Source organism: Pseudorca crassidens, chromosome 2, assembly GCF_039906515.1.
Source record: "Pseudorca crassidens isolate mPseCra1 chromosome 2, mPseCra1.hap1, whole genome shotgun sequence".
NCBI classification, from domain to species: Eukaryota; Metazoa; Chordata; class Mammalia; order Artiodactyla; family Delphinidae; genus Pseudorca; species Pseudorca crassidens.
Genome location: NC_090297.1, coordinates 79,713,567 through 79,735,938, shown reverse-complemented (window position 1 = coordinate 79,735,938; position 22,372 = coordinate 79,713,567). Strand labels below are relative to the sequence as shown.

Sequence of the window (22,372 nt, the reverse complement as noted above, 5' to 3'; positions counted from 1 at the left end):
TTTTTTTTTTTTTTTTTTTTGCGGTACGCGGGCCTCTCACTGCTGTGGCCTCTCCCGTTGCAGAGCACAGGCTCCGGACGCGCAGGCCCAGCGGCCATGGCTCACGGGCCCAGCCGCTCCGTGGCATGTGGGATACTCCCGGACCGGGGCACGAACCCGTTTCTCCTGCATCGGCAGGCGGACTCTCAACCACTGCGCCACCAGGGAAGCCCCCCGTCTTTTTTTTTTAACTGTTGGTTTTGTCTGCTAGCCACAAGTATCTTTTTGTTTATTTGAAAATATCTTTTTTTCATTTTTGAAGAATAGTATCACTGGATATAGAAGATGTTTCAGTATCCACTTTTTTCTGGTGATAAGTCAACCATTACTTGTATTGTCATTTCCCATATATAACCAGTCACTTTTCTCTGGCTGTACTCGAGGTTTTCTCGTTGGCCTTTAGTAGCTTGACTATGATGTATATGTAGAAATGGTTCTTTGTGTTTATCCTGTTTGGGTTTGTTGAGATTTTTGTATCTATAAGTTAATGTTTTCTACCACATTTGAGATTTTTTTTTCCATTATTTCTTCAGCAAAAATTATTTTGTACCTTCTTTACTCTTCTCGCATTCTGTTACATCTTGTTGTACATGTGTGTTGAGTTGGGTGTCAACTATTTTGGACTGCCTGATATTGTCCTACTGGTCTCTGAGACTCTTAATTTTTCTTCAGTCCTTTTACTTTCTTTTTTTTGGATTGGACAGTTTTATTGCCCTGTCTTCAAGCTCATGAGTTCTTTCTTCTGCCATCTCTAATCACCTCCTTTGGGTGAATTTTTATGTCATTTATTTTATTTATCAGCTTTTTCTTTGTTATAGTTTCTGTCAACTCTTTGAATGTATTTTCTTTTAATTCTCATAACATACTTTAACATAGTTGCTTGGAATTCTTTATATGCTAACTCCTATATTCAGGGTACTCAGAATTATATCTACTGACACCCCTTTTTTCCTGAGTATGGATCACTGTTTCCTGTTGCTTTGCATATCATGAAGTTTTTGCTTGAAAACTGGACATTATGAATATATTTTAATGACTGGACTCTTTTAATGTTGTTCTGAGAATTCTTGTGTGAAGTTTATAGTCAGATTTTGAAGCTTGATTGTGGTTTACATGTTTCTAGAGATTCCACTAATTCCCAGCTGTTCTGCTGGGCTTGGATTCTGTCCTCTGACACTTCAACCTTGTAGGGCTTCAGCTTCCTGCTGCCTAAACTGTACACAGTTGAATGTACCCTGTTGAAACAGCATCAAACTCACAGTAAAGCTCTGTTTTTCAAGTGTAGCTTTCTCTCTGGCCTCTGTCAACTTTTCCCCATCAACTCCTTCAGTTTTCCTCTGTGCATACATAGTTTATCAGTCATCCAGTGATTTGGGCAAAGTTTACCCTGAGAATTTTTGTTATATTCATTTTTTGGTTCTCTCACTGCCATGCTTTCTCCATTTAAATTTACAACTGCTTTTCCATGCCTCAGTTCTGAGCCCTTTGGTGATGTTATCTTTCTCCAGAGATAATTTTTGTTTGTTCGTGCCACACCTGAGGTCTCCAGCAGTCTGGGTTTACCTTAATTAAATTTTAAGGATTGAGATTTTTATTTGGCCACCTAGATGTGTTCAGGTGGGGCTGCAGTGCATGTAAGAACTTTTTTTTTTTTTACTTCTGGTTCACTACAGTTTAATCCTTTAGGTTCTCAACTCAAATACTGGGTAACATTTAGTATAGTACTCAACAGTTCTGTAGTATAGTATACTACAGAACTGAGTACTATAGTACTCAACCTTGCAATCTCCATTTGATCCCCCTAGCTCTACAACAGTGTCAGAAATAATGATCAGTTTCTCAGCTGAATCAGGTGGATTGGCAAATAACCCAAAGTTAAAAGCATCCTCAGGTGCTGGGTTTCTATCTATAGGTCTCCATCTTGTCTTGGATCTTGGCCTGGTCATTCTTCTCTGTTGTGTTAACTTTTTGATGCCATCAAATTGACAGTTTTTAATATCTTGCTCAGTTTTTCTAGTAGGTCTCGGTGGGTTGATAAATATTACCTCTTCTGCTATTATTGCAGTTCTTTGAATTGACATGTTTGAATCAATGAGTGCAAATGATAGCATTAGGATAATGTCTCTCTCTCTTGGCTTTGATTTTTTTCTGTGGTGACTTTATTCCTGAATATGTTAATCTCCATGAGGTGGTAAAGATGGCCACTGTCTGCTATGATCTACATCATTGTCATAGCTGTTATTTCCACTGGAGAGTATACCTTTCCCAGTAGTCCTTGCAAACATCATGAGAAGGATTCCAGATTTCCCATTCTGGACTACATTCCCATCCATAATAAAATTATGATGACTAGGAGAACAAGGTACTCTGATCAGCCTGGGTATCACTTGTTCATCCCTTGATCCAGGGGTGGGCCTAAGATTGGTGCAACTTTAATAGTTGAGTAAGAGTGTTTCCTTAAAGGAAAATACCATTAGCGTAAATAGGAAAAAGAATGTTAGGCAAGGTTGCAGATTGCTCTGCAACAGTTTATATAGATTTGTGGCATATCCTGAAAGATTTCATTGTATTCTTGAATCCAGTAAAACTATCTAGCAACAAAATTTCATGAAAGATTGTAGTTGACTGATAACATTAGTTGCTAAAATGATTTTGCTCAGTTTATATATCTCTGAGATTGACAAACTGTGGCATGTTTTCTAGAGTCACTGTTAGTAAAATAATAAAAGAGATTTTTATGTCTCCTTTTCCCTTGCCTTCAAAAGTTAAGAGACCTAGATCAATCGTTAATCTAAAATAGCTCTTTCTAGGGATAAGAATAATATGGTATCTTTAAGATAGAGTTGCTATATCAGTTAGCCATTGCTGTGTAATAAATTACTCTAAAACTTGGTTTAAAACAAACATTTATTATTAGAACAAGTCTATGAGTCAGGCAGTATTTCTAGGCTTGGCAGGGCTCGTTTAAATCTGCATTCAGAAGCAGCTCAGGAGGATGATTCTGCTGCTCTTGGCTGCCTTCTCTAGGATGGCCTGGGGTGGGACATCTGGGCTATCCTCTTGTCCTCCAGCAGATTAGAGTGGGCTTGTTCTCATGGTAGTGGCAGGATTCCAGGAGAGCAGAGGCATACACAGTCTCTTGAAGTCTAGTTCAGAACTGGCCAACTGTGACATTTGTTACATTCTATTGATCTTCCTTATAAGGTCAAGCCCAGAATTAAAAGGACTGGGGAAGGATTCTACCTCTTGGTAGGAGAAACTGCAAAGCCTTATTGCCAATTGCATGAGTAATGGGATGGTACAGAATTGGGGTTATTTTTGCAGGCAGACTTTTTGACTCATGTTGTAGAATTAATTTTTGATGTTATTTTGTTCTAGGTCAAGCCCCATTATATTTCAGTAGGAATTGAGTTTAAGTATAGAAGTTGTGACAAGTGTAAATTAAATACATTGATCTGTCCAGTAGTCCAGATGACTTGTTTTACTTGTTTCATGGGATGTGTCTGATGAGATTTTGGAAGCATTGGTCATGTACTGAGTTACCAAATATAGGGTAATTGTAGTGCCAGTTGTCTTACGAGTTGTAGGTGTTAATAGATGATTAATTTGTATCTTTACTCTTTTAGTTATAAATGACAATGGTTTTTTTGTGTTTATTATTATCATTCTAACCTTCTTAATTTGAGATTTGACTTTATTTTTTCCCTGCTTATTATTCTTTGCATATTCTGATATTTTAAATAGATTTATTGAAGTACCTTTGACATATAATAAATCACACGTTTAAAGTGTGCAGTTTGAACGGGTTTGATATCTGTATACATCCATGAAATCATCACTACAAGATAATAAACATATCCTTTATCCTCAGAGGTTTCCTTGTGCCCCTTTGTAATCCTTTCCTATTTATTGCTCCTCCCCTAATGCCCAGACAATGACCGATCTGCTTTCTGTCATTTATGGAGTAGTTTGAGTTTTCTAGAGTTTTATGCAGATGAAGCTATGCAGTGTGAAATCTTTTTGTCTGCATTTTTTTTTCACTCAGCATGATTATTTTCAGATTCATCTGTGTTGCATGTGTCATTAGTTAAATTCTACTTATTCCATTTTACAGATATGATTTAAGGATTAGTGCTAGACATTTTTTCCCTCAGCTTTTGGCTATTACAAATGAAGGTGATTATTTGTATGTAAGCCTTTGTGTGAACATATGCTTTCATTTCTTTGGGTAAATACCTAGGAATAGGTGTATGTTTGACATTTTAAGAAATGGTGAAACTGTGCCTTCCTTGGCGGTCCAGTGGTTAAGACTTCTCCTTCCAGTGCAGGGGGTGTGGGTTCGATCCCTGGTCAGGGAGGTAAGATCCCACATGCCTCGTAGCCAAAAAACCAAAACATAAAACAGAAGCAATATTGTAACAAATTCAATAAAGAGTTAAAAAACAATACTAAAAAAAAAAAAAAGACACATTGAAACTGTTTTTACAAAGTGATTGTACCATTTTATCTTCCTGTATGTGTGAGTTAGAGTTTCAGTTCCTTCACATGTTCACTTGGTATGGTCAGCCTTACTAACTTTAGCCATTCTTGTAGTTGTGTAGTGATAACTTGTTGTGGATTTAATTTGCATTTCCTTATTGACAGATGATACTGAGCATGTTTTCATGTACTTACTTGTCATTCATGTATCTTTGGTGAAGTGCTGCTTCAAATCTTCTGCCCATTTTATAATTGGGTTGGTTGTTTTGTTGTAATTGAAGTTTTAAAAACAGATTTATTGGGATATAATTGACATGCAGTGAAATACACATATTTAAAGTGTACAGTATGATAAGTTTTGAGATACATATATATACACTCAGGAAGTCAACACCACAAAACAGGATAATGAATATATTTATCACCCCCGAAAGTTTCCTCTTGCCACTTTGTAATTCTTCCCTCTTCAGCTACGTTCCCCTTTTGGGTCTGTCTTTCAAAAGCATTTAATCTAGGGTTGCTATAGTTAGTGCTGCCTGACTTAAGAGGTTTTATACTCTTTCTAAAGGGAATAGGCATTATTTCTGACTTTGTGTGAGACTAGGGCAATAATCCCTCTCATCCTTTTGAGTGGCTCTTTCCTTCACCTTGGGTAGTTTCCACACAGGCTTGTTCTAATCGTTATGCAGCTGAATACTTAAGGGTGTGGTAGCTCTGTGCAGTTGTCTTCTCTCCAGTATTCTGCCCTGCAATCTCTAGCTGTCATGGCTTCGTTGGACTTCCAGCTGAGTCTCCTCAGTTCAGGGAGACCATCATATTCTACCTGGGTAGCTCTTCCCTGGGGGGCTGTATTTTCTTCAGATGGTAAGTTGGGAATGTTGGAAGGCTCACCGCATTTGTTTCTCTTCTTTTAGGGTTCACCATCAGTGACTGCCTAATACCTGAAAACTTTCATTTCATATATATTTTTTGGTTTCTTAGGCTTTTCAGGTGGAGGGCAACTTCAATCCTTGCTATTCCATCTTGGCCCTTGTATGTAATTTTTTCTTGATATTTCTTTGTTTTTTTAACTTGTAAAATACACAACATTAAATTTACAATCTTAACCATTTTTAGTTGTACAGTTCAGTAGTGTTAAGAATATTTGTACTGTGCAGCCAGATCTCTAGAACTTTTTATTTTGTGAAACTGAAACTCTACCATTAAACACTAATTTTATCCCCCCCCGCCCCATCCTTAACCCTTGGCACCTACCTTTCTACCCGTTTTTTCTGTTATCTTGACTATGTTAGATAATTCATACAAGTGGAATCATACAATATTTGTTATTTTGTAATTGGCTCATTTCACTTAGCATAATGTCCTCAAGTTCATCCATGATGTAGCATGTAACAGGATTTTCTTCGTTTTTAAAGACTACATAATATTCCATTGTATGTATATACTGCATTTCCTTTATCCATTTATCTGTTGATGAACAGTCAGTTTGTTTCCACCTCTTGAATAATGTTACAAGGAATATGGATGTGTAAATATCTCTTTGAGATCCTACTTTGAAATATTTTGGTATATACCCAGAACTGAGATTACTGGATCATATGCTAATTCTGTTTTTAATTTTTTGAGGAACTGCCATACTATTTTCTGTAATTGTTACACCATTTTACATTCCCACCTACACTGCACAAGAGTTCCAATTCTCTGTATCCTTTCCAAAGCTTATTATTTTCTTTTCTTTCAGTAGTGGCCATTCTATTGAGGTGTGAAATGATATCTCATTGTGGTTTTTTTTTTTTTTTTTTTGCGGTACGCAGGCCTCTCACTGTTGTGGCCTCTCCCGTTGCGGAGCACAGGCTCCAGACGCGCAGGCTCAGCGGCCATGGCTCACGGGCCCAGACACTCTGCGGCATGTGGGATCTTCCCAGAACCGGGGCACGAACCCACGTCCCCTGCATTGGCAGGCAGACTCTCAACCACTGCGCCACCAGGGAAGCCCCTCTCATTGTGGTTTTGATTTGTATTTTTCTTGAACATCTCTTCATATACTCTTTGAACATTTGTATATGTTTTTTTGATATTTGTCTATTCAGATCTTTTGCCCATTTTTTAATCAGGTTGCTTTGGGTTTTTTTGTTGTTGTTGAGTTGTAAATGTTACTTACATATTTTGGATATTTAACCCCTTATCAGGTATATGATTTGTAAAAATTTTCTCCCATTCTGTAGATTACCTGTTCACTCTATGTATTGATTCCTTTGAAGAAGAGGCGTTTTTAAGTTTGTGGTAGTCCACTTTGTCTGTTTTTGCTTTTGGTGTCATATCCCAAACTCAATCTCATGAAGCTTTTTGCCTTTTTTTCAGAGTTTTAGCTCTCATGTTTATGTCTTTGATCTATTTTGAATTAATTTTTTAATGTTGTATTAGGTAGAGATCCAACTTCATTCTTTTGCATGTTTTGATCCAGTTTTCCCAGCACTGTTTATTTCCCAGCACTATTATAAATGGGATTGTTTCATAATTTTGTTTTTCATATTGTTCATTGTTAATATGTAGAAGCACAACTGATATTTGTGTATTGGTTTTGTATCCTGCAGTTTTGCTGAAACCATTTATTAGTTTTAACATTTTTTAAAGAAGTTTTAACATTTTTAAAAGAATTTTTAACATTTTTTAAAGAATCTTTAGGACTTTCTATGTATAAGAGCATGTCATCAGCAAACAGGTAATTTTACTTCTACTTTTCCAATTTGTGTGCCTTTTATTTTGTCTTCTTGTCTAATTGCTCTGGTTTGTACTTCCAGTATTGTGTTGAGTAGAAGTAGCAAGTGTGGGCATCTTTACTTTCTTTTTGCTCTTAGAGAGAAAACTTTCGGTCTTTCACTGTAGGGTATGATGTTAACTGTGGGCTTTTCTCATGTGGCTTTTACTATGTTGAAGTGGTTTCCTTCTATTTCTAGTTTATTGCATGTTCCTATCATAAAATGGTATTGAGTTTTGTCAAATGCTTTTTCTGCATCAATTGAGGTGGTCACGTGGTTTCTATCCTTCCTTCTGTTAATATGATGTATTGCATCAATTGATTTTTATTTGTTGAACCATCCTTGCATTCCAGGAATAAATCCAGTTTGGTCATGGTGAGTATCATTCTTTTGATGTGCTAATGAATTCAGTTTGCTGGTATTTTGTTGAGGATATTTGCTGATATTCATCAGGGATATTTGTCTGTAGTTTTCTTTTCTTGTTGTGTCTTTGGCTTTGGTATCAGGGTAATGCTGACCTCATTACCCTGAATGAGAATGAGTTTGTGCATGTTCTTTTATCTTCAGTTCTTTAGAAGAGTTTGAGGAGAATTCTTCTTTAAATGTTCGGTAGAATTATCCAGTGGAGTCATCTGGTTCTTCTTTTTTTCATTGAGAGGGTTTTGATTACTGCTTCAATCTCCTTACCTAGTTTCAGGTCCGATCAGATATTTTAGTGCTTCCTGATTCAGTCATCATGGTCATGTGTTTCTAGGAATTTATCTGTTTCTTCTAGGTTGTCCAATTTGTTGGCAGCTAATTGTTCATAGTAATGTTTTATAATCCTTTTGGTATTTGTTGTAATGTCCCCTCTTTCATTTGTAATTTTATTTGAATCTTCTCTCTTATTTTCTTAGTCTAGCTAAGAATTTGGCAATTTTGTTGATCTTTTAAAAAACAAACTCTTGGTTTTGTTGATTTTTCCCCCCTATTTCTGTTCTTTATTTTATCTCTGCGTTATTCTTTATTATTTCCTTCCTTTTGCTAACTTTTGGTTTAGCTTGGTCTTATTTAAGTATAAAGTTAAGTTGATGATTTAAGATCTTCCTTTTTTAACGTAAGCATATAAACTTCCCTCTTAGTACTGCTGTCACTGAATCCCATTAGTTTTGACATGTTGTGTTTTCATATTTATTTGTCTCCTAATATTGTCTGAATTCTCTTGAGATTTCTTCTTTGACCCATTGGTTGTTTAAGAGTTAGTTGTTTAGTTCTTGTATTTGTGGATCTTCCTGTTTTCCTTTGCTTTTGATTTCTAGTTTCATTTCATTGCGGTGAGAGAAGATAGTTTGCATGATTTCAGTCTTAAATTTGGTTAAGACTTGTTTTTGTGGCCTACCTTATACATATTTTTGATGTGTTATGTTTACTTCAGGGTTTAATTCTGAAGACTTTTCTAATTTGTCAGTGTTTAATTTTCTAAAATATGTTCATGCCTTTTCAATATACTTAAAATACTTGAAAAATGAAGACATTACTTTTTATTTATTTTTTAAAATAAATTTATTTGTTTATTTATTTATTTTTGGCTGCGTTGGGTCTTTGTTGCTGTGCCCAGGCTTTCTGTAGTTGCAGCGAGCAGGGACTACTCTTCATTGCAGTGCATGGACTTCTCATTGCAGTGGCTTCTCTCGTTGCGGAGCACGGGCTCTAGGTGTTTGGGCTTCAGTAGTTGTGGCACATGGGCTTAGTTACTCTGCAGCATGTGGGATCTTCCCAGACAAGGGCTCGAACCTGCGTCCCCTGCACTGGCAGGCGGATTCTTAACCACTGTACCACCAGGAAAGTACCAATATTACTTTTTAGAAATTTTAGATTTATAGAAAATTTGAAAAGAATAATACAAAGACTTCCCACACTGTCCTTCTTCCCCCATGCACACTTTGTTTTCTCTATTATTAACAACTTACTTTAGTCTGGTACAATTGTTACAGTTAATAAACCAATATTGTTACATTGTTATTAACTAAAGAACATAGTTTATTCAGATTTCCTTAGCTTTTACCTGATGTTCTTTTTCTCTTCCAGGATCCCATCTAGGATACTGCATTACATTTAGTTGTCATTTCTCTTTAGGCTCTTTAAGGCTTTGTTTTTGATGACTTGACAGTTTTGAGGAGTATTGGTTAGGCATATCGTAGGATTTTCCTCTACTGGAATTTGTCTGATGTTTTTCTCATGATTAGACTGGGATTATGGGTTTTGGGGAAGATATATTTGACATTTTAGTTTGCAGTTTTCTCTTAAAATGTACCTTTTGAGGTAAAACCAGTTATATCAGTTACTTTAAGTGTTTTCTCTTTTCTATATCCCCCTTCCAGTATTCACCTAAAGAATATCCTAATTATATTACACTTTTAAGGTATGGATTGAAAAGGAACTTTCTATCAAACTTCCTTATAAAATCCACCTTTTAAAAAAATATAGCGTTTAAAATGGCCTGGTTTGTCTCTTTGGGGAACAGATACAATTAAAAGTGGGTTTTTCCCCCCAGACTTTGAAATGTAACTGTGAGCAGAACAAGATAAAAAAATTAAACAGCTAAAGTCAAAGTTAGTTATTGTGTGTAGTATTTGTGTATGCTTTTGTTTTATTTATTGTGCTAAATGTACATATAATGAAATTTAACATTTTAAACATTTTAAAGTGTATAGCTCAGTGGCATTATGTACATTCACTTTGTTGTGCAAACATGTACCTCCTTTTGTATTAGTCGGCTAGGGCTGCTATAATAAAAAAACACAGACGAGGTGGCTTAAACAACAGAAATTTAATGTCGCACAGGTCTGGAGGCTAGAAGTCCAAGATTCGAGAGTTAGGTTTGGTTTCCACTGATTCCTGTCTCCTTGCAGATGGCTGTTTTCTCACGGCCTTTCCTCTGAGCCTGCATCCCTGGTGTCTCTGTCTCTTCTTATAAGGACACCAGTCATATTGGATTAGGGCCCTACCCTTATGACCCTATTTAACCTTAATTACCTCCTCACAGGCCCTATCTCCAAATACAGTTACATTGGGAGTTAGAGCTTCAACATGGGAATTTTATGGGGACACAGTTCAGTCCATAGCATCTTTTATGTAGTGCGTCTAATTTATCTCCCAGAAAACCTGCCATCATCATTAATATATTAGTTTCCTAGGCTGCTCTCACAAATTATCAAAAACTAGGTTGCTTAAAATAATAGAAACTTAATTCTATCACAGTTCTGGAAGCCAGAAGTCTGAAGTCTATCACTGGGCAGAAATCAAGGTGTCAGCAGTGATGATCTCTCTCCAGACTCTATAGGAGAATCTGTTCCTTGCCTTGTCTCAATTCTGGTAGCTGCTGGCATTCCTGGCTTTGGCTGCAGTCTTTAAGGCCAGTGTTTTCAAATCTCTTTCTGCTCTGTCTTTACCTTCGCTGTGTATAGTCAGGTGTCTCCATGTCCCCTTCTTTATAAGGATACATGTGATTGTATTTAGGGCCCATCCAGATGATCCAGGATAATCTCTCCATCTCAAAATCTTTCACTTAATCACATCTGTAAAGACACTTTTTTTTCTTTTGCCATATAAAGTAAAATTTACAGGTTCGAGGGAGTAGGATGTGGATATCTTTTGTAGGACCATTTTTTAGCCTATCATACTGAGCAACTCATAGTAGACTTCTGATGTTCCCACTTTGATTTATAGTTTGTAATAGGTCTCAGTATCTAGTTCTGGGTGGGTAAAGGCTGGTGGCAGTGGGTGGCAGAATATTCTCATCTCTTCCAGACATTATGCAAAAAATTCTAGGCCTGTGTTCTCAGTGGATGGTCCCAGAAGTGTCAGCATCAGCATCACTTTAGGAACTTAGAAATACAAATGATCAGGCTTCAGTCTTAGACCTGCCAAATCAGGAACTCTGAAGGTAGGGCCTAGCCATCTCTGCATAACAAGCCCTCTGGGTCATTCCAATGCACCCTGAAGTTTGAGAAATACTTTTCTAGATTATTGACATTATCAGTATTAAAACCATATTCCCTATCCTCTCCAAAGTTTTTCTGCTTAATGCTAATACTAAAATTAGTCTAGGATTTATTGTCCACAAACTTTGTTTTCTGTAGAGATACAAACATTTTGTACCAATTCTTGGTACTGATAATCAGTGAAATTAATTCATTTACTCAATAAAAGTTTGCCCTGGGCTAACTTTTGTCAGTTGTATTTTACTTAGATGTAGTCATTTTATAAAGTAATGTTACTGGGATCCAGAAGTGATATGAAGTTTTTCTCTAGTCCTTGAAAATGTGGATAAACTCATTAGCCTGAATTTTACTTTATCTTCTGTATCCCTGTGTACATTTGGGGATACAATACAAAATTTGTAATCTTTCATTCTGCCTACATTGTTAGGCTTTTATTATGTGCTATCCAGTGAAAGTGCTGAAGTGAGATAAATGAATTCTTTTCCTCAGTGTGTCCACATTGTAGCTCAGAAAACACACAGGTAAACAGAATTGATATAGAGCTATCACTAGTTGCTATCACAATTGAGAAACACAGCTTTACATAGTTGAAGAAGTTAAAGAAGGATCTGCCAGGGTGACTGAGCTAAATATCGAAAAACTAGTAGAAAGGTGTTAGCAAGGTTAAGGAGAGATAGAAAGTAGGTATAGTTCACCATGTGAAAAGGCAGGAAAGCTGAGAGAGCATATGGGCTCTTCTGGGAGTTGAAGGGGTTTAGTATAGTAGAAACGTGGAATGAAGGGGAGAGTAAAGATTGGGGATAAATAGATGAAGCTTAGGTCATTGATGAGTACTGTTGAAGGCCTTGAGGCATAGATGTGATGTCTTCAGGGTAGCCATTGCAAAATGATTACTTACATAGTTTTGGGAAGGATGAATTTGAGAGGATAGTGAGTCTAGAAATAGAACAGTTACAGTAATCTAGGTGAGAATAGTAGTAGATATGGTGGTGCCATTTTTTGAGAATAAAAATTCAGAAGAGTAACAACCTGGTTTTAGGAATGGGGGAAAGGTGATGTGTAGAGTTCCGGGTAAGATATATTGAGTTTCATCATTTGTGAAGTGTGATAAAATTAGGGGTGGGTAGATTTTTGACAAGTAAATTTTCAGTGGAGTGTTGGGGTGGAGGTCACCTTATACTAGATTGAAGGCTAAATTGAGGAAGCAGGAGAGTATCAATATACACTATTTTCTAGAATAATCTTTCCTGGCATTTAGTAAGTATTTAATCAGTGTTAGCCATTATTATGGCTATTAACATACAATTTTATGCCATCTCATGTTTTTTTTTTTTTCTTCAACTTTTTGGTGTATTTTTTGGTATGTATGTAATAATATTAGATAAACATTGATATAGATAGAAGTGTGTGTTTTATTAACAAGTAATAATTTTAATTATGCTATTGCCATAATATTAATGAAAACAAGAGAACTAAAAAGTTTGTTTCTCATTTGAATAGATGATTGTTCCTCAAAAAATGGTACTTAGCAATAGTTTCCTGAAGATTACTGTAATAACTCAATTTATAGTTTTTAATTTAAAAGAATAGTGTATCATAGATGTATTTATTCATACCCGAAGGAAAAAAACTAAATGATTGCCTTTACATGTATTCTTTCAGGTTTGATTTAATTTCGAATGAGATTGTTCTTGCAACGAGATGTTAATAAGACAAAATCAAGGTAAGTAGAAGACAACTTTGTTAAATATTACATATCAAAGTAGGAATAATACAAAAAATTTATGTTTAAAAAGTGTGCCTCCAAATCCAAAATCAATGAGTTTTTAAATTAAATTTTGAAATACAAAGAACCAACTTTTTGATGCACTTGGTCCAGTTGATTTGATGGAAATGAAAATACAGCTGTCAAATTGTGAAACTAAAGTATGCAGTTTCCAGTGACTATTAAACATGTTCAGAAATCAAGTTGATGTTTGGTTTAGCCACTCGGAAACCAGTTCAGTAAGAGATTTGCTAGGTTACTTCAGTGTTCCCTTCTTAGTGGGTTATAGTACTTGAGTAGTCTTTGCTTTTGTAAGTTTTACTTTCTTATTTCCATTAACAAAGAAAGCACTTCTACAGTTTGCCAAATTATGACTTCTTTATGTTAATATAATGTTCAGAGTTATAAATGATTGTTTTAATATTTTTTGTATCTCTACTGAATGACTTTTCTAATTTAGCATTCTGATTTATTTTCATTTTTTAAGACTGTTGACTTCAGAAAATTGAATTGTGATCATATACTTTTGGTCTGATATGTGAAAGATTGCTTTTTTAATAATATAAGTTTTTGAAATGTTAAAAAGGTGCATTTACTATCTGTTGGTAAGTGAACATGGCTTCAGGATATAAACAGATTAAAAAAGAATACTTTGATTACATTGCAGTTAAGTTGGGTCTTTCTAAATCTAACTAGATGTTTCAGCTGTCAAGAACTTGCTGATCTCAATGGTTAAAACAAAAAAGAGAAGTGCTGTAGTTGAATAATGTGCAGTTAAATAGTGTATTCTCAATTAGTGGTTTAGGCATAATCTGAAGGAAAGTTTCCATTTTATTGGTATTATGTAGTAATAATAGCAGTGGTAGTGTGGAGAATACTTGTTGTATTAAGTGCTTCTCACGCCTTATTAATCTTTATGGTACCTCCTATAAGGCAGGTACTGCTGTCTAGAAAATTTTTTTTTTTGGTTAATAGTGAGCTATTTCTTTTTCTTTAGAAACTTTATTTTCACAGCATTTATTATAAGGAACACTTGCCTGTATATCTTTCTGAAGGGGAGAAGAAGCTAGATTTTTGTACTTAAAGTCTTCTAGTGATTTTTGTTTGCTAGTTGAGTATGGTGTCTATTAGAAGGTTTGTTCTGATGTCTTACAAGTTAGATATTGCTCATGGGGTGACACTGGTTTAACTTATTCTGATTTTATTCCAGCACAATTATATATCACTTTTCTTTTTTGGTTAAGGTATAATTTACATTTTTATTAAGTTATGTATGGTAAAACGTACAAAATTTAAAGTATAGAGCTGAATGAGTTTTTATGTATATGTTCACATGTATAACCACCAATGTAATTTAAGATGTAGAACACTGTCATTGTCCCAGAAAGTTCCTCGTGCCCTTTCCTTTCCAATCCAATAGCCTTTCCCCCAAGGTAAGCATCTTTCTGAATTCTGTCAGCATAGCTTAGTTTTACCTGTTCTTGAACTTTATGTACATAGAGTTATATAATATGTACTCTTTTGTATCTGGCTTTTTTCATTCAACATAATGTTTCTGAGTTTCCTCCATGTTGTTATGAGTACCAGTAGTTTATTATTTTTTATTGCTGAGTAATATTCCATTGTATGAACATAATACAAATTTTTATGTATTTTCTCTATAATTTTGTTTATTGTATTCTCCATGACTCTGACCTCACTTGCCAACTTTCTACACTGCTTTCCTTCGTCTAGTTGTCTCCTTCATTGTCCCCCATCACCTGCACAATAAAATGTAAACTCATAACGTGGTATATAATGATCTCACTGCAGCTATTCCAGAATGCCTAGAATTATCTGAATAAACCAAATATGATGTTCATAGTGTTAGTTTTAGTTCTGTGTATATGTTGTCACTCGTTCCTACCCCCTTGCCTCCCCAACTGCTAATATATTTTCTCCCGGTTGTCAGCTAATCTCCTGAAATAGTCCATCTCAAGCATCATCTTGTCCTTTGAGCCAGACCTGGCCATACTGCAGTAGTCTGTTTTCCTTCCTAGACTGTGAGCTCTTTGAAGGTAGATACCATCCATGTCTTATTTATCTTAGTAGCACAGTGCCAGAGTACTGTGTATACTTAGTGATTTGTTAAACATAGAACAGCCAACAGAATTCTCTCTCTAACACTAGGGGTTCAGAGTACTGGCTGGAATGGGATGAGAGCATTGGCACTTCAGTTGCTGTTGGACTATAGGAAGGAGCCAATGAAGGCAATCCAAAAGTAACATTATAGGCATTTTGGAAAGGGAAATAAAATATCCTCCTAGTCTTCTTTCAGTCCAGTTGGAATAAAATGGCTAATAATGTTCTTTGTCCAGACCTTAAGGAAGATTGAGTGTTGTTGATTTTGATTATTCTTTCCAAATAAAGGCATTAATCCATGCTATGGAAATTGGAGTATTTGCTACTAGAAGTATTCTCTTTGTGAGTTCCTACTAGTTATTTCTTTCATTTAAAGATTTTAAAAGATGTGTTAGACTAATACAAGTAGAAGATTAAGAAGACTGGTCACATCTTTAAGAAGTGAAGAAAACTTTTCCTCATTTTCCTGGGGGTAAAAAACTGTTGGAGTGGAGGAAAAAATTGAATCATGGTCTGGAATGGTAACATTTTTGATTCCTATAGCTTAGGAAGCTTGCTGTTTGCTGAGAAGTATTTTTAAAGATTATGTTTTATCATTATAGATCTGTAATTTATATAAACAATATGCTTTCTTAAGAAATGAAACTTTAAAAAAATTTTAAAGCATTTTGCGCTAGTTTTCTTCTTTGAGGTTTGGAATTGGGCTAGTTGGGTTGGCTATCGTAGTCACCTGGGTGGTTTTTATGCCTGAAGCTTTATTGCCTTCTAGCAAGTCCAAAGCAAGGAGAGGTTCTTCCCTACTGGGATCAATTTGTTGCTTTCCCTCTCTGCAGCTTCTACCATAAAGCTTGAACATAGAGTTGGGCATTGACCCCATCTCATGCTGTTCCTTCTGTCTCCCTGCAAGGATTTTTCTTAGACACAGATTCTTATCAAATGTAGAACCTTGGTTATTTCTTTTATCTCATCCTGAATGTAGAGTGTGTTTAGTTCTCTTGTTGATAAAATTTGAGTATTGAGAGAAGTTTACCCTTGAGATTGCTTGACTTATGTGTCTCTAAGAGATTTTAGATTAGTTTTTCTTCTCAGAGGCTGACAGGTATACCTCGGTTTCAGACACTTCCTCTTCATTTTGTACTTCAATATTTAACACAGTCAGATGCTGCTAAGCTTTTTTATTTTGCAGAATTCCTGAATCCAGGGATTTAAAGTTCTTTATGAATGTCTTATATTAGTTTAATTTCATTAATTTCCAAATTAACCTTTCCATGCTTCCATTCTTTAGTAGTACTGTAGATGTGCTTCCCTTTCTTGTACTGTGAAAAAGAAAACTTTTTAATTAATGAAATTGTTTGTTTCTAATTCTAGATAAGATTGCACAATGTACATTCAGCCTTTTCCAAATATATTGCCGAGTAACATTTAGTATTTTCAAAGCTTTATCTTTTTATATAAAAGCCACATATGCTTATATGTATAAGCAGACAGTACAGAAATATTTAAAATAAGAAGTAAAACTCTCCTCTCGCTCAGCCCTGTACTCCCCATAAGTTGTCCAAAATGGCTGGTATGTATTCTGCCTTGTTTTGTCACTGTTTTCCGATATGTCTTGGACATTTTTTTCATATATGCATTACCTGTAATATAACTGTTTCCTTCTTAATAAACACTTGGGTAAATCTCAGGGGTTTTTTTGCTGCTAGAGCAGTGCTGCAGTAAATATTCTTAACTATATCATTGTGATTGTGTGAGAATGTCTATAGGATAACTTGTAGCAATGGATTACTGGGTCAATGGATGTGTACACTTTAATTTCTGATATATATACTGCAAATGAGATTGTACCACTTAATATTCTATTAGCAGTTTTTGAGAATATTTGTTTTCCCAGACCCTGCTAAATATTAACCAGTGTTTTAATCTTTGCTAGTCTGATCATTGAAAAGTGGTATTTATTTGACTGTGCATTTCTTTGTGAGATTCTCAAAGGCTTGAAATATCACCTTCATCATAGCTTAATCCATTGAGAACATACAATTTGCAAACGATTTTTTTTTATTGTTAAATCCATCAATTAACATACCTTCATGTTTTATGTACTGCCTTCAGTTACTTAATATTGAATAACCAGATTGTTTGTCTTCGTTTCCTTCATAAAGCTATTTATTCAGGATAACTATTTTCTTATGATGAATTTCTTTATAGTTTGCTACAAACTAATGTTAGCATAGTCTGTAGAAAGAAAATAAAAGCCATTACTAAGTATTAGGTAAATTAAGTCTACATTAATAGCATGCTGCCAAAATCTGTTGTCTGTTGGAACTCAAGCATTTGAAAACTTTCCTTGTTTGTCATCATTTTTTTGCTGCCTTCAGCAGTAAAAAAAAAAATGTGGCAAACGTCATTCAAATATGTAAACAGTAAACCATAAAACTGTCCTGTCAGACCAAACAATTTTGGAATTGCTGTAGTTTAGTCTTCTATAGTAGGTCTAAACTGTAAATAAAGGTGCTAAATAAAACAAGGCATTCAGTAAGCCTTTATTGAAACCTAACGTTCTAGGCACTATGCTATATGTTAAGTATGCATTGGTAATTAGAATCTCAGTTCTGTATAATTAATTATGTCATGAACAGAATACTGACTGGTATGTATAGGGGAGTATAGTGGGACTAAGGAGGGAATTTTGAAGGAAGATAATGAGAAAGGCTTTATAGAAGAGGTGATATTTGAATTGTACCCTGAAGGAAAGAATAGAATTTTGATTGTAGGATGACCTTGGGAAAATATGGACAGAGAGGGTATAAACTGAAGCTCTTATTTTAGTTTCCAGAAATTATTTTGTAAAACAGTTTCATTTAACTGGATGTCCATATTGTCAGAGTTACTGATATTTTCTTAAGTGTACTCAAGTTTACAATTTACTACAGCCTAGGAATTCATTGCTTGAACTACTTCCTTGTTTGGCTTTTTCAAACTTTTTTTTACCAAGTCTGATTTTGAACCCACCAAGAAATAAATTATACTCTAAAAGCCTCCATACTGATCATTAATTTAAATATTATAATATTACATTTAAGGGTATGAGGTTCATAATAAGAAAAGAAAAACAACTGGCTTGAGGTCAGGTAGATAGTTGCAAAGATGGAATTAGAACCTGTCTTCTGACCTCTGATCTACTGTTCTTTTGAGATGACCATTAAAGCAGACATTGGAAACCTTTTAGAGTCTTCTACCTAGGCTGAGGACTGTGGGCCTGTCACGCGATGGTAAATATCTGTTTAATGTTTTGTTGATTCATTCAGTGTTTTATGCACTGGTTGCTATAGTTAAATTGGTTTTGGCTCATACTTGATACTAGTTACTAGTCTGAGGAGGAAAGATGACTCAATATGTAATTACAATCAAATGTGATTAATGTTGTGATAGTCTGTGTCCTGGATTACAAAGACCATGTCTGTTTTATTTATTGATATATAAGCACTTAGGACAGTATGTTTATTAAATGATAAAGATTTATTGAATGACTAAATGGAAATATGGAAAGGCCTCCCAGAAGAAGTGACACTTAAACTAAAACTTGGAGGAACTTTTGGTGATTTGTCAAGATAAAAAGTTGGGGAAAGACTGTTGTTAGTAGAGGAAGTGGCACGTGGAAAGGATGAGAGGTAAGAGAAAGGGAAGATTGGTGGAACTGAAAGAAATATGGTATGTCTTGAGTGTAGTGTTCTACGTGCAGTAAGGCTGAGAGGAGTGGCTAGTGTCAAGAGATAAGACAGAGTAAGGCTTGAGCTCTTTTATTGAGGGTCTTATAAGTCACTTTAAGGAAGTTGGATTAACAGAGTAATGAGACGCCATTCAAGGAGTTTAAGTGTGAGGACGTGATGTGATCAGATCAGGGTTTTAGAAATGTGGAGAATTAAAATGGAGAACAAATTAGTGGAGAAGCTAGATTGGAATCAGGTTGACCCATTTGTAGGGGGAGGCTGCTGGCCTGACTTTAGAGTGGTTGTACTGGAAAAGCTGTAGTTGGATTTGAGAGAGATTTAGACAAGAAAATAGATCAGCTTTGGTGATGAAGTGTAAAGGAATTGGTGGTAGGAGAGTAAGGAAGGAGTTGAGGATGATATCCATGTTTCTGGCCTGGCAGTCGTGCGATATTCACAGATAGGAACGGTGGAGAAGAAGCAGGTTTATAGAGAACAAGAGCTAAATTTTAGCTATATTGAGCTTGAAGTAGCTCAAGACATCTGAGTGGAAATGTCAGGTGGCAGTTAGATGCAGGAGACCTGTAACTTAAAGAGATCTGAGAGTCATGAGCATTAAATCTTCATAATATCTCACAAATTTATTTTTTGTTTTGTCTCTCTCTGCAAGATATTACAAAGCATCTTTATATATGAGCTATTCAGTTGACCTAAAGATTGTTGAAAATGAGTTGCTCCGTATAAATTTATGAGCTGCTGTTTTTATTAGATTCTAGTCTCTGCTTACTCTTAATTAAACAAGATTTAATACCGTTAATGAACAATTAATCATACTATCGATGGCAATAGTCTTACCAAAGATACTTGAATAGCCTAAGGATATATTAAATGTGTTAAATCTTGGATTTCCATTAATAGTGTCTAATACATATTAGCTAAATATGAACTCTGATATTTGATAATTTAGATATTTTCCTGCCTGTGTAACAAAGTTTAGGTTAAAATGGTCATGAAGTCTTTTTTTTTTTTTGAATATTTATTTATTTATTTTCTTTCTTTTGGCTGCGTCTGGTCTTAGTTGTGGCACGCAGCAGCTTTGTTGAGGCATGCGGGATCTGTCATTGCAGTGCACGTGGGCTCTTTGTTGTGGCGCGCTGGCTTCTCTCTAGTTGTGGTATGTAGGTTTTCTCTCTCTAGTTGTGGTGCGCGGGCTTCAGAGTGCGTGGGCTCTGTAGTTTGTGGCACGCAGGCTCTCTCATTGAGGCACACGGGCTCAGTAGTTGTGGTGTGCGGGCTTAGTTGCCCCGCGGCATGTGGGATCTTAGTTCCCCCGCCAGGGATCAAACCCGTGTTCCCTGCATTGGTAGGCGGATTCTTTACCAGTGGACCACCAGGGAAGGTCCTGGTCATGAAGTCTTTAGGTTAATTGTGATTCAGCAAATCATTAGGAAAAAAGGTGTATGTGACAGTAGGACTTCGCCTACTTTGTTCACCATTGTATATCACCATCTAGAGCTGTTCTTGGCACAGAGAAACTCAATAAGCATTTCTTGGATAATCAGTCAATGTTTACGTATGACGTTTAATATCTAATCAAATTTTATTTTTAGTCAAATGACAGGCGTGGCAGACAAGTTAGTTCTTCCAACTTAAAAGATTATTCTTTTACTTGAGTAATATTTCCCCCCTTAAATTACCCTGTAACCATTCATATTTATACTGCCTTCCTTCCATTCCAACAAACATATTTCACTTTCTAATCAGAAATATTTTTTTTACTAAATTTATTTATTTTATTTATTTATTTTTGGCTGTGTTGGGTCTTCGTTGCCGTGCACGGGCTTTCTCTAGTTGTGGCGAGCGGGGGCCACTCTTCGTTGCAGTACGCAGACTTCTCACTGCGGTGGCTTCTCTTGTTGTGGAGCACGGGCTCTAGGCGCTTAGGCTTCAGTAGTTGTGACGCCCAGGCTCAGTAGTTGTGGCTTGCGGGTTCTAGAGTGCAGGCTCAGTTACTGTGGCATACGGGCTTTAGTTGCTCCATGGCATGTGGGATCTTCCCGGACCAGGGCTTGAACCCATGTCCCTTCCATTGGCAGGTGGATTCTTAACCACTGCGCCACCAGGGAAGCCCTAATCAGAAATATTTTTAATGACATTATTGAAACATGTCTTCTACTAAAATCACAATCAGTTTGGATATTTTCATTTGTGTATTCTAACATCACCATATTTAAACTGAATTAGTCGCCTTTACTCTCAAAACCTGTTCTCGCTAGCGCCCCATTCTCTTGTCATTGAGACCAAAATCCCTCTGAATATTTACATTGCTTACTTTCTGTCTTAAAGATTCGGTCAGTTACTAGGTCTTTTTGCTTTTACCTTGTCAGTGTAATGTGTATCTTTCCTTTCCATTCCCATTGCTGTTTTGTTTATCCTCTCTGTTGTATTCATCTGAGAATGCTATGTCTTTGCTCACTTCATTTTATTTCTGTAAGATCATTTGATTCAGTTTTTTAGGAAGTTACCCTAATTACATTATTTGCTCAAAAAAAAAAAGCCATTTAACAACTCCTTAAGGATAAATGTTAATTTTTATTCATTTATCTTTTTTGGCGGTACGCGGGCCCCTAACTGCTGTGGCCTCTCGTGTTGTGGAGCACAGGCTCCGGATGCGCAGGCTTAGCGGCCATGGCTTATGGGCCCAGCCACTCTGCGGCATGTGGGATCTTCCCGGACCGGGGCACGAACCCGCGTCCCCTGCATCGGCAGGCGGACTCTCAACCACTGCACCACCAGGGAAGCCCCAAATTTTAATTTTTAGATCTTACATTCAAGAGCTTTCAAATTCATGTTCCAGTCAATTTTAATGTTTCATCTCCTACTATTTTTTTAAATAAACATTTTGCTGTAGCCTAATTGATTATCATTGTTCTTGGAAAATCCTGACATTTTCACAGTTACTCATATCACCACTCTCATCCTCAGTTCATCTGTACCCTTGAAATTTAACTCATCCAAGAAAGTTCAACTTAAATCTTGGCTCTGTCTTGAGGACAAAGTCCCTAGGAAGTTACTTTCTCTGTGTATCTGTGATGATTGTAAACTGAATAACCTATTGATTCAATGAGTTAAAAGCATGACAAGATAATAAATAAGATACTAAATAATAACATCTCCTACAGTACCCTTGGCAGGTGATAGACTCCTATATTTTTTGACTGATTAAAACTTAAACTATGATAACCTTAGATTTATTTCATAAACAAAAGTTTATAGAGTGTTTACTGTCTCCACAGTTGACAAACAAGCAGATTTTTAAAATCTGATTGATTAAAACCAAAACCATGATAAGCCCAGATTTCTTTTATTTAACATTGTATAGTGCTTACTATATGCCAGGCAGTGTTATAAGTACTTTATAAAATATCAACTCAATCCTCAGTTTTCAGGTAAAGAAACTGGGATACAATGAGTTAATTGACTTAGCAGTGGAAGGACTGAGAATTGAATCAGGTAGTC

The 22,372-nt window shown here is 35.9% G+C and overlaps 1 protein-coding gene across 19 annotated transcripts in view; it reads left to right on the top strand.

Annotated features, from left to right (window-relative positions):
• The window catches only part of ZNF644 (zinc finger protein 644), a 118,178-nt gene that overhangs the window by 26,054 nt on the left and 69,752 nt on the right, over positions 1-22,372 (top strand). For 18 of the 19 annotated variants that reach the window (XM_067726860.1, XM_067726872.1, XM_067726868.1 and 15 more), the window contains one exon: positions 12,923-12,983. The exons of the other annotated variant lie outside the window; for it this stretch is intronic. In XM_067726860.1, coding sequence (XP_067582961.1) covers positions 12,940-12,983 — 44 coding nt within the window. In that variant the 5' untranslated portion in view covers positions 12,923-12,939. The remainder of the gene's footprint in view (positions 1-12,922; positions 12,984-22,372) is intronic. 19 annotated transcript variants of the gene reach the window in all.